The sequence below is a fragment of the Schistocerca americana genome, chromosome 2 (genome assembly GCF_021461395.2).
Source record: "Schistocerca americana isolate TAMUIC-IGC-003095 chromosome 2, iqSchAmer2.1, whole genome shotgun sequence".
NCBI lineage: Eukaryota > Metazoa > Arthropoda > Insecta > Orthoptera > Acrididae > Schistocerca > Schistocerca americana.
In genome coordinates, this window is record NC_060120.1 from 376,657,299 (window position 1) to 376,673,500 (window position 16,202).

Below are 16,202 nucleotides of genomic sequence, written 5' to 3' on the forward strand. Positions count from 1 at the left end.
AAAGGACTAGTGAGGTTTAGGAAATGGAGAGAGTTCAGAAATGTCACCCCGAACCCCAGGTTAGGGGAGATTTACCAGACAGCATGAGAATGAAAGACTGATTATTGGGAGCTGCACCGTGCAAGATTTGAAAACCTGAGAGCTTACAGATGGAAAATAGGGTAATATGCAAGACAGAGATTACTGACTGAACATCATGCACGAGTTCATAAGAGTGGAAAGCTACGTGCATTGTATGTGGTAGAATTGGGGAGTGGGATAAAGAGACTGGTCAGAAAATTGAAGACATAGAAAACTGCAGTGGGAGTGAAGAAAGGAAGAGTTACTGAAATAATTGCTGAGACTGAAGAAATTGAAGTAAATGAAGGCCAGCTTGGTGGCAAGAACCAAGGGCATGTTTTAATGCCAGTTCTCACCTGTGTAGTTCAGGGAAACTGAAATCTAGGAGAAGAATCCAGATGGAATGTGTGGTGAAACAGGCACTGAAGTCATGCCTGTCATGTTGTAGATCATATTCTGCAGTAGGATGTCATTTCAGCCCTCACACGTAGTAATTACCCCACAAGGATAATTCAAAAGCAAATTTCTTGGATCATCACATGAAGTCCTAGTAGTGCTGATCCCTCCAAGAAACAACTTAGGAGTACACTTCTATCATTTAGTATTATCCTGGTCTTGAATGTGTTAATCAGCTACTTTGACAATGCTATGTCTTCCTAAAATCATGCCCTGAAATGAGGTCCTTTTTGTTTGACGTTTTGTCCACCACACCTAGAATAACTTTCTGTTGCTCTCCCAATCACCACAATATCCTTGTCTGACCCTATGCTCCTTCTGCACCCATTTCCCTCCCCTATGGCTCCTACAGCTATCACTGTCCTCACTGTAAGACTTGCCCTATGCACTCTTCTACCACCACTTATACCAGTCCTATAACTGGCAAAAAATATACTATCAGTGGGAAAGCCACCTGTGAATTGACACATATTGTATACCAGCTGTTATTTAAACACTGTTTGGCCTTTTGACTTGGCATGACTGCCAACAAATTATCAGTTAGGATGAATGGGCATGAGCAGAGGGTGTGTACTGACACACACAGTATCCTGTTGCAGAGCATGCTCTACAGCAAGACAGACGTGACCTCAGTGCCTGTTTCACCACATTGCCATCTCGATTCTTCTTCCAGACACCATCTTATCAGAAACCTGCAGGTGGGAACTGGAATTACAACACATCCTTGGTTCTTGCCGCCCACCTGGCCTTAATTTACTTTAATTTCTTCGGTCTCAGCCTTTCTGCTCAGTAACTATTACTTTCTTCGTTCCCATTTTAGTTTTCTATATCTTCTATTTTCTGATCAGTCTATTTTCCCTAGCCCCCAGTTCTATGACTTACAATGTACTTAGCTTTCTGCTCTTATTAACTCATTCAAGATACTTTGTCAGTAATATCTGTCTTGTGTATTACCCTAAATTCCACCTTTAAGCTCCCAGGTTTTCAAATCTCTTATGGTGCAGTCCCATCTTTTGTTCTCATCCCGTCTGGTAAGTCTTCCTTGACTTGGGTTCAGGGTGGCTTTTCCTAACTCCCCCCCCCCCATTTCCTAAACCTGAGTAGTCCTTTTCCTTCACCCCTCTACCCCTCTTCCTTGAACTACTCATCTGCCAGGAGAAGGAGCAACTGCCTCTGAAGGCTTACAAATTTCAGTACTGTCATGCTTTCTCCTATGGCTACCTAATGAATAGATATTTTATCTACCCAGTCAAATTATATTTTCAAAAAATGATTATTTTCATTGATATAGATACTGTATATTTGTTCTGTGATAGCTAAGTTTGGAAAAGCGTGTAGAAATGGCAGGAAATTGCTTCAGTTAAAGTGTTTTGCCAGAAGCAAAAAATCATGTAAACATTGAAGTGCAAAGTCATTGGTGGAATATAAGTAATGGAAGAAGTGAAGATAACACATTACCTCATAAGTGAGGTGCTGTGTGGTTGGTAGGCAGATAAAAAGGCTGATAATATTGCTAAGGTTTCAGATTATGTACTTCTTCAGAATTACCTAGCACAGGGCACACATATATACCCCTGGCATTGCAGCCCGAACTATATATCGAATTTTTACTTTTACTTCTTGTGTTGAATACAAACATGGCACAAGCACTTAGCTCTGTGTGTGTGTGGGTGGGGAAGGGGGGGGGAGGGGGGGGAACGCAAGCGTGTGTTCAAATGTTGAAATGTGTGTGGATTCGTAAGGGACCAAACTGCTGAGGTCATCAGTCCCTAGACTTACACGCTACTTAAACTAACTTATGCTAAGAACAACACCCATGCGCAAGGGAGGACTCAAACCCACGGCGAGTGCGGCCATGCAGTCCGTGACAGGGCGCCTCAAACTGCGCGGCCACTACGCGTGGCTGTTCCATCCTACACTTTTTGCTGTTGTTAATTATTGTGATTGCTGTGGAAGTTTTGCTGGTGAAATCTAGATTTCATTTAACTGAACACAATCATATAATGTCTAAGCATACACACAACTGTGCAAATTATCATGAGCTTCTGTCAGTAGGAGGTATACGACATAGGTTTTGTGAGATCATGGTTGATAATGCCCAAGTAGTTTACCTGATAGCCATTGAAATAAAGTGATTACTTCAAATAATACTAGCTTAGTAACAACCATGATTATGAGCAAATAAAATTTTTTGTATTTACTTATAAAAACATCCTGATGCAGCAAAATGACTGCTTCTAAGATATAGGATTTACTCATTTTTTAAAATATTGACATGTTTAACATATTAAAAGAAGTGTTTTGTTCCATGGAATTATTCATTTTCATCATTTTATAAATAATATGTGACTACCAGGTACTCACTTTTTAATTATATTTCTCTAAATGGAATACATGGAATTCAGGCTTGTCCCCTTATCATCTGCAATATGTCCATTACAGCTCGTTTTCCTGACTTCAAGTTCTCAAAGTTGTCCATCACATCATCTGCTGTGAAGTGCACAGAGTAATCACTTATTAGCTAATGCATTATTATTTCATAATTATACAGCATCAGAAATGAAATTCCATTCAGTGGCAACTGATTTTGTATGCCATCATCAATTACTTTGTTTCAAAAAATTTCAATTCTGAGAAGAAATACCGTACTAAAGGCTGATTTCCCTATTACAAATGTTAATACCGGTACAGTAAATGCTGCTAAAGTCAATTAGGCATTCTAGAGTCGACCATTCACATTTGATTTCAGATTTTCATGTTCTGACATCTATTGGCCACAGATGGAACTTCAAATTCTGTGTAGTTGTTAGAGGGAAGAATAATGCTTTGATATTCCAGCATTTAATAGTGTGTATCTTGGTGAGGACAGCTGTAACAGCATAATGTTTTTAACCATCTTTTCAATTAAATTTCAAATAACTAAAAACAAACTACAGCACACGCTAATTTAAAAATGATAACCTCGTAAAATTCGTATTCATAGTCACCATTTTTTATTTAAAAGCATTTTCTATAAGTAATTAGTTAAATAATTCATTAATTGTTATTTTGTAGGGTAAAGTTGATTATGCCAAGAACGACTGAAAAACAAAAGTGCCTTGGATGAAATAAAATGTATGACATAAAATAATTGCTGTCAACAGTTGAAGCAGTGAAATCAGGTCATATGAGTATCAGAAGGGCTTCCTGTGAGTACGGTGTACCATATGCTACACTCAATGACAGTGCTAATAATAGATATTCTTGAAGTTATGGGTGGCAGACAATGTTAACCTGTGATGAAGAATTATATTTAGCAGAGGGTATAATGACAGTTGCTGCATGGGGTTTTCCTATGACAAAGAAAGGCATTTGTGACATAGTTCAAGGTTATTTAAATACTGAAGGAAAGACTGAACCCAGATTTATAAATAACAGATCAGGAAAGGAATACATAAATAAATTCATGCAACGGAATAAAATATTAACAGGCCAATGATATGAGAATGTAAAAAGATCAAAATGTGCCATGACAAGAGAGATAATGAGGACTATTTTACCAATCTAAATAAACCCCTCCAAGATGTGCCACCATCCAGCACATTTAACTTTGATGAAACCAATTTTACCAATAACCCGGGAGTCAACAAAGTTGTGATACAATGTGGTGTAAAACATGTGGAGCCTATTACAGACTCCTGTAAATCAAGCACGAGTGTCATGATCTGTGTATCAGCTGATGGAGTGGTCCTTCTGCCTTACATAGTGTATAAGGCAAGACATATCAACCCAGGCTGGTGTGAAGAAAGTGGGAGAGGAGCAGTCTTCAAATGAAATGCTAGTGGTTGGTTCAACCTGCAATGTTACTGATTGGTTCAGGAAACTTTTGCTCCCACATCTAAGAAAATTAACTAGGCATACAATTGTAATCAGTGACAATATGTTCTGTCATTTGTCTTTGGAGGTGTTAAACTTTGTAAAGACAATGACACATCTTTCATTTTACTACCCCCAAACTCAACACATCTCTGTCAGCCTTTGGATGTTGCATATTTCACACCTCTGAAGAGAGCTTGGAGGAAGATGTTAATCAATGGAAGAGCAAGAACAGAGGGCTTCTCCACAAAAGTGCTTTTACAGCTGTCCTGTGTGAAGCCTTTGAGGAGTTTCATCTGAAGTTTGCAACAAATATGAAGGCAGGGTTTATGGCATCTGGGGTGTACCCATTCAGTCCTGAAAGAGTCTGTGGGAAAATTCCAACCTTAGATGACAGAAGGACCAGCGAATCATCCTGTGCTAATGCCTTCAACATTCATCTACAGAGAGCTCGCATTGGAGAAACTGTGCAATTGGCTAGGAAAGGGAAAGGTATTTGCATGGAAGATATTTGCTGCAGTGAGAACAAAGATGATACAGAGGTAGGAGGGAGGAAAGACTTGATGAAATTAATAACCAGAGTGGGCCCTCAGAAGAAAATTGTAACAGAGATTGCATTTCTCTCAGTGAGGATGAGAAAATGCAAGCAGATAGGTCTAATATTGAGAGTGGTTCCACAGAAGGAAATATTTACACAGTTGTTCTACTCGATCTGAAAGACAATAGTGGAAATCATAAATTTTTTGTTGGGGCAATTATTGGTATTAATGATAAAGTAGAAGCCCGCACAATCAATATCATGAGGAAAAGGATCAATCGCAAAGAAATTTATTTTGTCTTCCCTCAAGCTGCTGATGAAGATTCTATGAAGCATGTTGATATTGTAACAAAAGTAAGAGGTCGAGATATCAGACGAGGTTGATATGTTTTAATGTCAGATGTGGATATTACACATATCAGTTAATATATTGACAGTTTTACAGTGGTGAAACAGCATTATTTGTTTGTGATAGGCTATGTCCTGCTAAGGAACACTATTTGCATGGGCATTAAATAAGTCTGAACTTATTTCATTGTTTCCTGCAGTTTGTAATTAATATTATTAATAACTATAATAAGTTAATAAAGATTTCTAGGTGATTCTTATTTTGTATTTGTTCCATCTTTATTTTTTCAAATGTAAAATAGAGATCGACTGTACTGTCATAAACTTCCGAAGTCAGTTTTTGTGTTATTTCAATGGTGATCAACTTTGGCAGCCTGCTATGCTACAGCTGATCACTGTTGTATCAATTTATATGTATAAATAATTCCAGATGTGCACTTAATTTTTATTGTGTTATGAAATAAGAAGGATAGGAGATTCTAAATTATATTTTCCACATTTTAATTAGTTACCAAAAGTATGATAATTAAAAGAAAATCATAAATTTTGATTGACTTTAGCAGCACATACAGGACTCATATACTGAAGTCCATATGGATGTTTGTGAATGAAATAAGATCCTAATTATTTTAGAACAAAAGCACAAAGAGAAACAAAATACTTTCACTTTATAGAACCATTGGCATAAATTGACAACAAACTGTACATGATGGTTCTCTTGTTCTCTTTACACTGGGAACTTCATCACTGAACTCTGTTTTGTGTAAACATTCCTGCAGTCGTCTACTGTATTCTGTATAGAGCTGTTAACCCGTGAAAGCTAGCCATAACAACACAACCAGACCATCATTTCTTACAGTCCTGATCTGGCATATAGTGATTTTGATTTTTCATAAAAATGAAGGATCTTGTCTTGACTCCCACAAGTTACCAGTCAAACTCTGAAGTCTACCAGTGAAATCAATCTTTGCATCAATCTATGGTCAGCAGACATACATTATATATGTTCTACCTGAACAGGTACAACACACACTGCTGCCTTCACAAATATCACCACAATAATAGGTATTAAACCCCAGAGAGAACATTGAGTTAGGCCAGTTGTCTGAAGAATGGATGTCTTCTGCAAAATGTTAATATATAGACAAGCAGTTGACTGTTCCATTCTGCCTGTAATAACTATCCATTACCTTTATAACTGCATCCATATTGTCTCTTCCAACAATGTTTACCTTAGCATTTTACATCTACATTCTGCAAATGACTGTGAAGTGCTTGGCAGAGGCTACCTCCAATTGTACCAGTTATCAGGCTTTTTTTCCATTCCATTTACATAAGGAGCATGGGAAGAAAGAATACTCGAAAGCCTCTGTGCGAGCTGTAGCTAGTCTAAGTTTGTCTTTGTGCCCTCTATGGGAATAATATGTAAGGGGTTGCAGTACTTTACTAGATTGATCACCTAAAGTTGGTTCTAGACACTTAATAAGTAGGTTTTAAAAGGGTAGTTTGCATTATTCTTCAGGTCTGTGCCAGTTCACTTCTTTCAGCACTGTGATAGTCTCCCATGGGTCAAACAAACCTGTGACCATTTGTGCTGCCCTTCTTTGCAACCTGTTCAATATTCTCTGTTAGACTTTTCTGGTATGGGCCCCATACACTTGATGACTATTCTAGGATGGGCTGTACGAGTGTTTTGTACATAATCTCCTTTGCAGACTGATTGTATTTTCCTAGCATTCTACCAATGAACTGCAGTATGCTAACTGCTTTACTTACAACTGAGATTATATTATGTGGTTGTTCCATTTCACACATGTAGAAATTATTACTCCCTGGTATTTGTATGAGCTGGCCAATTCCAGCTGTGAGTCACTCATATTATGGTCATAGGATACTGTGCATTTTCATTCTGAGAAGTGCACAGTTCTACTTTTCTGAACATATAAAGTGAGTTGTCAGTCCTGATCTAACTGCACATTTGTGTGTGGTTTCAGTTGCCCGAGACTGCAGGCGTGTGTGCGAGTTGCATTTGCATGTGTGTATGTGTGTCTATTGTTGACAACGGCTTTCATGGCCAAAAGCTATAATTGTGTGAATCTTTTTGTTGTGCCTATCGTGACTCAGCATCTCCGCTATATGCTGAGTAGCAGCTTTCCTTCTCTAATATTGTTACATTCCACCCTGGATTTTCCATTGTTGGATATTTGTGCAGCATTTTCAGACAGTACTTTATTACAGCCAGCCCGAATCTAGGAGAGGGGAGAGTGTTGGTGGCAGGTGGGGTGGAGGTGAGGGGGCTGGAAGAGGGGGAGGGGGGGGGGGGGGGTGACCGGGGTATCTGCCCTGGGCAGCAATTTCAGCGGGCACCAAATCCATATTTTTGAAGGAAAAAAACTTGTTTCACAAGGCACCTAACATGCAGCGCACGTAGTTCTATTGATTATTCATAAGATCTTGAAATGCATGACATTTTTGAACACATTCTAAGTTGATTTCTGAACAAATCACAAGTTGATTTTTGAATGTGTGCATAGTGTAGGCCTACGTGGTGTTTTTGCCAGGGGAATCCCAGTCGCATAAAAAAAATTCCTGCAGACAAAAGGAGATTGGGCTGCACAAGCTGAGACAAATAAACCCAAATGGGTGAATGCCATTCACTGTTTGTTTATATGATAGAATGGGTGTGTGAATGATCAGTGTTGTTAAAATTATTAGTGAAATCCACAGATTCAGGCTACCACAGTGGAAATAAATTACTAACAGAAATAACAAGTAAGAAAGATTACATATTAATCTTCTTGGTGTATCCAAGAAAATGAAATTTTGACAGAAAATTTTTGCCAGATCGCTACACTACTAAGGACCAGTTGTACAGTCACTGGTCAGCAGCCACTTAAGTTCTTTTCTCAGACTATGTGGAAAATGCGTTATATGAACGTGTAATGATGCCTAACTGGAGAATAAACTCAGGACAGCACTAAACTGGTTATTCTGGCAGGGTTAGTGAAGTTAACCAGAGAATAAGATTTGACAATTGCAAGAATAGTTACAGAATTAGTTATGACAAGAGTGTTTGTTAGAATGAGGAAGGAGAAGAAATGGGGGCACACAGAAATTATATGGAAGAATATGATGATTCCAAATTTATATAAAAATTTTGTACTACTACTTTTCGAACACATGCTTGAGAAACTAGAGTGTATGAATGGAATGTGAAACTACTTCCTAACATAAAACTTTTTGCTTTTAGTGTGCCTAATAGGCATCTGATATTGGTACTTCATTAATTATATTCAGTCATGTTATTTATATAAATGAGGTAGATAAAAATGTCTATTTGTGCCAAAACAGTCTCTCATATACGGCGTGTGTTACAATTACTGCAATATTAGAAAGACCTTTTTTATGTTTTATCTAGCAGACAGAGACAAAATAGATGTAATCATATTGAGAAACCATACCAGTCTTGGGTATTATTCCTATTAACAGCTATTTCAGTATTATACAACGACATTTTGATTTTTCATGTAGCAAAATGTTTGACCAACTTTGATGAGGTAATAGATTCTTTTGCAGAAAGGAAAGCATGCCATGTAAAGCTGTAGTAAGATTAGAGAGAAAAAAACTGCTGGGAACTAAGAACTGAAGAAATGTGTACTGTCTTGCTTGTCTGTTGTCTTTACTGGTTTTATGTTTCCTATATTTAATTTTATGTCACACAAAACAGAGAGTTATTAAATAATAGGAAATAAAAAGTGTAAATTTTCTGAAGATTTCTTATTCTCCCAGTTACAAATAATCCCAGCCAGTAGTAATTGTAAGTTTTTCTTTTAAGGGGGGTAGAATATCAAACTGGCTGACTGGAAGCAGGAGAGCCACCAGAGGACATTTTAATTTCCACTGTCCTGAATATAGGTTTGATGGTTCCCATTATAAAATATATGCATTTGAATTCCACAGAGAGAAATACAGTGATATGCGACAGAGGAACACTATGTGAAGAGATTTGGCACTGAACTTTGGCACACTTAAGACCAAATAACATCTGGCCTTGCAACACTAACCAAAACGGCCTTGCTGTGCTGGTACTGCGAACGGCTGAAAGCAAGGGAAAACTACAGCTGTAATTTTCCCCGAGGACATGCAGCTTTACTGTATGGTTAAATGATGATGGCGTCCTCTTGGGTAAAATATTCTGGAGGCAAAATAGTCCCCCATTCGGATCTCCGGGCAGGGACTACTCAAGAGGACGTCGTTATCAGGAGAAAGAAAACTGGCGTTCTATGGATCGGAGCGTGGAATGTCAGATCCCTTAATCGGACAGGTAAGTTAGAAAATTTAAAAAGGGAAATGGATAGGTTGAAGTTAGATATAGTGGGAATTAGTGAAGTTTGGTGGCAGGAGGAACAAGACTTTTGGTCAGGTGAATACAGGGTTATAAATACAAAATCAAATAGGGGTAATGCAGGAGTAGGTTTAATAATGAATAAAAAAAATAGAATTGTGGGTAAGCTACTACCAACAGCATAGTGAATGCATTATTGTGGGCAAGATAGACACAAAGCCCATGCCTACTACAGTAGTACAAGTTTATATGCCAACTAGCTCTGCAGATGAAGAAATTGATGAAATGTATGATGAGATAAAAGAAATTATATAGGTAGTGAAGGGAGACGAAAATTTAATAGTCATGGGTGACTGGAATTTGAGAGTAGGAAAAGGGAGAGAAGGAAACATAGTGGGTGAATATGGATTGGGGCAGAGAAATGAAAGAGGAAGCCGTCTGGTAGAATTTTGCACAGAGCATAACTTAATCATAGCTAACACTTGGTTCAAGAATCATAAAAGAAGGTTGCATACATGGAAGAAGCCTGGAGATACTGACAGGTTTCAGATAGATTACATAATGGTAAGACAGAGATTTAGGAACCAGATTTTAAATTGTAAGACATTTCCAGGGTCAGATGTGGACTCTGATCACAATCTATTGGTTATGAACTGTAGATTAAAACTGAAGAAACTGCAAAAAGGTGGGAATTTAAGGAGATGGGACCTGGATAAACTGACTAAACCAGAGGTTGTACAGAGTTTCAGGGAGAACATAAGGGAACAATTGACAGGAATGGGGGTAAGAAATACAGTAGAAGAAGAATGGGTATCTCTGAGGGATGAAGTAGTGAAGGCTGCAGAGGATCAAGTAGGTAAAAAGATGAGGGCTAGTCGAAATCCTTGGGTAACTGAAGAAATATTGAATTTAATTCATGAAAGGAGAAAATATAAAAATGCAGTAAATGAAGCAGGCAAAAAGGAAAACAAACGTCTCAAAAATGAGATTGACAGGAAGTGTAAAATGGCTAAGCAGGGATGGCTAGAGGACAAATGAAAGGATGTAGAGGCTTATCTTACTAGGGGTAAGATAGATACTGCCTACATGAAAATTAAAGAGACCTCTGGAGAAAAAAGAGCCACTTGTATGAATATCAAGAGCTCAGATGGAAACCCAGTTCTGAGCAAAGAAGGGAAAGCAGAAAGGTGGAAAGAGTATACAGAGGGTCTATACAAGGGCGATGTACTTGAGGACAATATTATGGAAATGGAAGAGGATGTAGATGAAGATGAAATGGGAGATACGATACTGCGTGAAAAGCTTGACAGAGCACTGAAAGACCTGAGTTGAAACAAGGCCGCGGGAGTAGACAACATTCCATTAGAACTACTGACAGCCTTGGGAGAGCCAGTCCTGACAAAACTCTACCATCTGGTGAGCAAGATGTATGAGACAGGTGAAATACCCTCAGACTTCAAGAAGAATATAATAATTCCAATCCCAAAGAAAGCACGTGTTGACAGATGTGAAAATTACCGAACTATCAGTTCAATAAGGCACAGCTGCAAAATACTAACGTGAATTCTTTACAGACAAATGGAAAAACTGGTAGAAGCTGACCTTGTGGGAGATCAGTTTGGATTCCGCAGAAATGTTGGAAAACGTGAGGCAATACTGACCCTATGACTTTTCTTAGAAGCTAGATTAAAGAAAGGCAAACCTACATTTATGGCATTTGTAGACTTAGAGAAAGCTTTTGACAATGTTGACTGAAATACTCTCTTTCAAATTCTAAAGGTGGCAGGGGTAAAATACAGGGAGCGAAAAGCTATTTACAATTTGTACAGAAACCAGATGGCAGTTATAATTGTCGAAGGCCATGAAAGGGAAGCAGCTGTAGGGAAGGGAGTGAGACAGGGTTGTAGCCTGTTCCCGATGTTATTCAATCTGTATATTGAGCAAGAAGTAAAGGAAACAAAAGAAAAATTTGGAGTAGGTATTAAAGTCCAAGGAGAAGAAATAAAAAAATTGAGGTTCGCTGATGACATTGTAATTCTGTCAGAGACAGCAAAGGAGTTGGAAGAGCTGTTGAACGGAATGGGCAGTGTCTTGAAAGGAGGATATAAGATGAACATCAACAAAAGCAAAACGAGGATAATGGAATGTAGTCAAATTAAGTCGGGTGATGCTGAGGGAATTAGATTAGGAAATGAGACACTTAAAGTAGTAAAGGAGTTTTGCTATTTGGGGAGCAAAATAACTGATGATGGTCGAAGTAGAGAGGATATAAAATGTAGACTGACAATGGCAAGGAAAGCGTTTCTGAAGAAGAGAAATTTGTTAACATCGAGTATAGGTTTAAGTGTCAGGAAGTCGTTTCTGAAAGTATTTGTATGGAGTGTAGCCATGAATGGAAGTGAAACATGGACGATAAATATTTGGACAAGAAGAGAATAGAAACTTTCAAAATGTGGTGCTACAGAAGAATGCTGAAAATTAGATGGGTAGATCACATAACTAATGAGGAGGTATTGAATAGAATTGGGGAGAGGAGGAGTTTGTGGCACAACTTGACAAGAAGAAGGGACCGGTTGGTAGGACATGTTCTGAGGCATCAAGGGATCACAAATTTAGCATTGGAGGGCAGTGTGGAGGGTAAAAATCGTAGAGGGAGACCAAGAGATGAATACTCTAAGCAGATTCAGAAGGATGTAGGTTACAGTAAGTACTGGGAGATGAAGAAGCTTGCACAGGATAGAGTAGCATGGAGAGCTGCATCAAACCAGTCTCAGGACTGAAGACTACAACAACAACAGCAACAACATGTCTTATATTTCCTCAGACTTATACGTTTCATGTATTGGAAAGATATGCACCACAAAATGAACATAGTTATGAAAAATCAATTTTTTATAATTTTTGACATCCTACCTCAAATTCTTGGAAAAGGGGAGGAGGGGGAGGGGGATGCCACACAATATTGTAGATCTGGGGCTGCCCATTACAGCTAACTTCATTTTGGGGCAATTTGTTGTGCTAAATGGGCTGGAACTATGGTGTCGGTCTACAGTAATGGTGCTGACGAGGATTTCATTGGAAAAATGGAGCTTTATCTTTCGTATCAGTCAACTTTTTACTTAAGAGGCGATAAACACAATTGTAGGATTTTGGACAGTCGAACTAGACCACAAACTTGGACGTGTTTGTGATACCCTAAAAGTTAAGTCTTTTGTGTACTGAGTAAGAGCAAAGTATACTGTTCTTTCTTTCCCTAGATAAAACAATCAATGCAATAGTGCACTTAGATATACTATAAATTTTTTTATCATTTTGCCTGACGAGGTTGACCAAGAAAGTAGCATACACTTCATGTAAGATGGCTCACTGCTGCACTGTCTCACCATGTGGGATTTCCCCATAACTGATTTACAGCTAAATGACTTGCATGTCTGCCACATTCACCATCCAGATAGCTCTTGATTTTTTCATATGGAGACCCTGCAAGGATACTGTGTTTGTACCAACCTTGCTGGCATCTCTAGTAGAGTGTAGAGGGAGACTCTATGACATGATTCAACAAGTTATGTCTAACATCCTGCTGTGAGTTTACCAAGAAATCGAATTCAAATGGGATCTATGCCACATAAGCCCGTATTTAGCCACAAGGTAAAAAAAAACCAGTTACCTCACTAAAACATGACACCAAAACCAGCCCTGTAAGTCATATGACTAAATCTGTATGAATCTTCAGAGGTGTTAAGTCCTTTTAAAAACATGTGGTTTTTTTTCTTTTCTTTTTGCTATTGTACTTACTGACAGAGATACAGTGATTGGTAGCTGCTGGCTGTATGGCAAAAAGCATTTTCTCAGAGTGTGTATGGTTTGTTCTATACTGATAAGCCACACTCACATATTTAAACAGCATTTATAAGTAATTACTATGAGAAATGGGTTTGTGCTGTGTCATCACTATGTAGATTATGATGGCATACAAATTATTAATGGAAATCCAATGAAACATCATATGAGCAGATCCTTGTGAACTGTTTTGATTGTCTTATTTTATATTTAATTTAGTAGTAAGAACTCGAACTTTTTCTCTATTGAAATGTAGTTACAGATTTGTTGGTTTGAGAATGACCTTTTTAAGTAAACAAACAAATTGTTCTAACATAACTGTACATGGTGGAGCACCATAAAAATTATACAAAATATATGCCTTAAATATTGTTCCATAAATATTTCTTTTGCCATAATTGCAATTAGATAATTTATAAAATATCATAGGAAGGTTTACCTTCAGTACAGCCTGAGGAGCTGAGAATCATATTAAGTCCCGTGCAGATGGTACACTTCTGTCCCTGCACACCAGCTTTACACATGCAACGACCCGTCATTTGTTCACAGTCTTCTCTTACAGAGCCATAGACAGAGCAATCACATGCTGCAATTATGAGAATATATTCAGATTTAGTATTAACATATTAAAATGTAACATAACACTGAATTTTGTTACATCACTAGAAGCTTCATGAGAGGTTACTAGAATAATGAATTTCAGCTAAATATATCTCACCCTTGAAATGCTTGCTCATCCTGAATTAATAAATACCATATCCATTGTTGTCGTTGCCACAATGAGAAGCCTCAACTCTAGGTGCATCCTTGTCAAATGGGTATCTCTATAGATATCAGACAAACACATGGTTGCTGAAGAACGGTATAAACTTTTCAGTGCTGCAGGTGCAACAGCCTGGATGATTGACTAACCTGGTCTTGTAATGAAAGTTAACACGACCTTGTTATTTTGATACTGTCTCAATTTGACAGTATGGGGAAACTACAGCCACTACTTCCCTGAGGACACACAACTCTGTTATGTGATTTAATGAAGATGACATCCAGCTGGGTAAAATATTATGGAGGCAAAACAGTTTCTCATTTGAACCACCAGGTATGGACTACTCAGGCAGTTGCTGCCAGAAGAAGAAACAAACCTGGCATTGCACGAGTCAGAGCACGAAATGTTGGATCCATAAATTTTTTTGGTTGTTTAGTGAAATTCGAAAGAGAAATGGAGACGCTAAAGTTAGGTACAGTGGGAATTAATGAAATGTCGTGACAGGAAGAATAGGATTTCTGGTTGGAAGAGTGTACATTTATCAACACAAAACCAAATTGACATAACCCGGAACTCAGTCTAGAAATGAATTAGATTTATCTCTTAGTCGATGGTTATGTTCATCAAAATAGCAAACATCAGTTGTCCACGTTGCATACAGAAATATGCCAGAGTCACCATGGAAGTAAGTTCCAATCCCACAAGGGAAATATGGTTAGTTATAAGGGTTATATTTCCAGTACATTATATACATTTTGCAGCAAAGGCAATATTGCTAATACATTTGTCATAATATAAGGGCAGATTTTTGTACACATTTGTGTTGAGAAGTAGTTGACAACAGTTTCCTTAACTTCATCATGGTCATAAATAACATTCAGGAAAGAATGACCGGAAATACAGGAACAGGAAAAAGTCATGTTTAGTCAGATGAAGTACATACAGAGGTCGAAGCTATGGCTCTTACTTAAAAGCCATGATCACCTGACGAGTTGTGGCTTAGCACTGGACTAAAAAAAAGTTGTTTGATAAAGATGCCGTGGTACATCGTTTACTGCACAGTGCTTCACAATTCTTGCAATATGTCGCAATACAAATTTGTATACATGGTAACGCCACAGGTCAAGCATCATTACTAGCATACCTTGTCTGCTTCACAATACTGGATATGTGATCTGTCATGTTGCAAAGAGTTACCTCCATGTTGGTGAGGTCGAGTAGCTAAGTGACATGTACTGATTTTACGGTATATTGATAATTTTTACTTATGGACCATCTGACAGCAACTGAATAAAACACAATTTTAGTGCCATACGCAAAGTGAACAATCAATACATAGAAAATCTCATAGTAGAAACTGAACACATCCTTACTCGTGAAGAATAACAAAATAATTGTGAAATAAACATAGGACTGACAAGAGATCTAGTAAAAGAAGAAATAAAAGGCATAATAAAACAAACACAGCAGACACACAATACGAACAACCAAACAGAAGCAGCTACTATGAAAAGGTTAAAACAAAAGTTAACAGACAATAACGTATTAATAACAAGAGCAGACAAGGGAAATGTAACAGTACTCATGGACAAAGAGCAATACACCACAAAAACCAAGGAATGCATAAACACCAACGCCATACAAAAACTGAAGTCAGATCCAACTACACGATTCCAGGCAAATGTGAAACGAACACTGAAAAACATTGAACACACACTCACAGACAAACAGAAATACTACTTAACACAGAAAAACCCACAAGCACCAACACTCCGCAGTCAACCGAAAGTACATAAAGACGGAATGTCAGTGAGAGCTGTTATCAACTTCAAGAAAGCCCCAACATACCACATAGCTAAACACCTCCAAGAGTTAGTTACAAAACACTATAAAGTAGAAAACAACAGAACAGTGATAAACACAGGAAACCTAATAGAAAACATGCAGAACATACAGGTACCACACACAGCATCACTGATTTCATTCGATATAGAAAA

The 16,202-nt window shown here is 38.0% G+C and overlaps 1 protein-coding gene across 1 annotated transcript in view; it reads right to left on the reverse strand.

The window, feature by feature from the left end:
- The window catches only part of LOC124594035 (agrin-like), a 536,557-nt gene that overhangs the window by 42,250 nt on the left and 478,105 nt on the right, over window positions 1-16,202 (reverse strand). The window contains exons 14-15 of the mRNA XM_047132385.1: window positions 13,882-14,028; window positions 2,881-3,006 (exon numbers count right to left, since the gene is read on the reverse strand). Coding sequence (XP_046988341.1) covers window positions 2,918-3,006; window positions 13,882-14,028 — 236 coding nt within the window. The 3' untranslated portion in view covers window positions 2,881-2,917. The remainder of the gene's footprint in view (window positions 1-2,880; window positions 3,007-13,881; window positions 14,029-16,202) is intronic.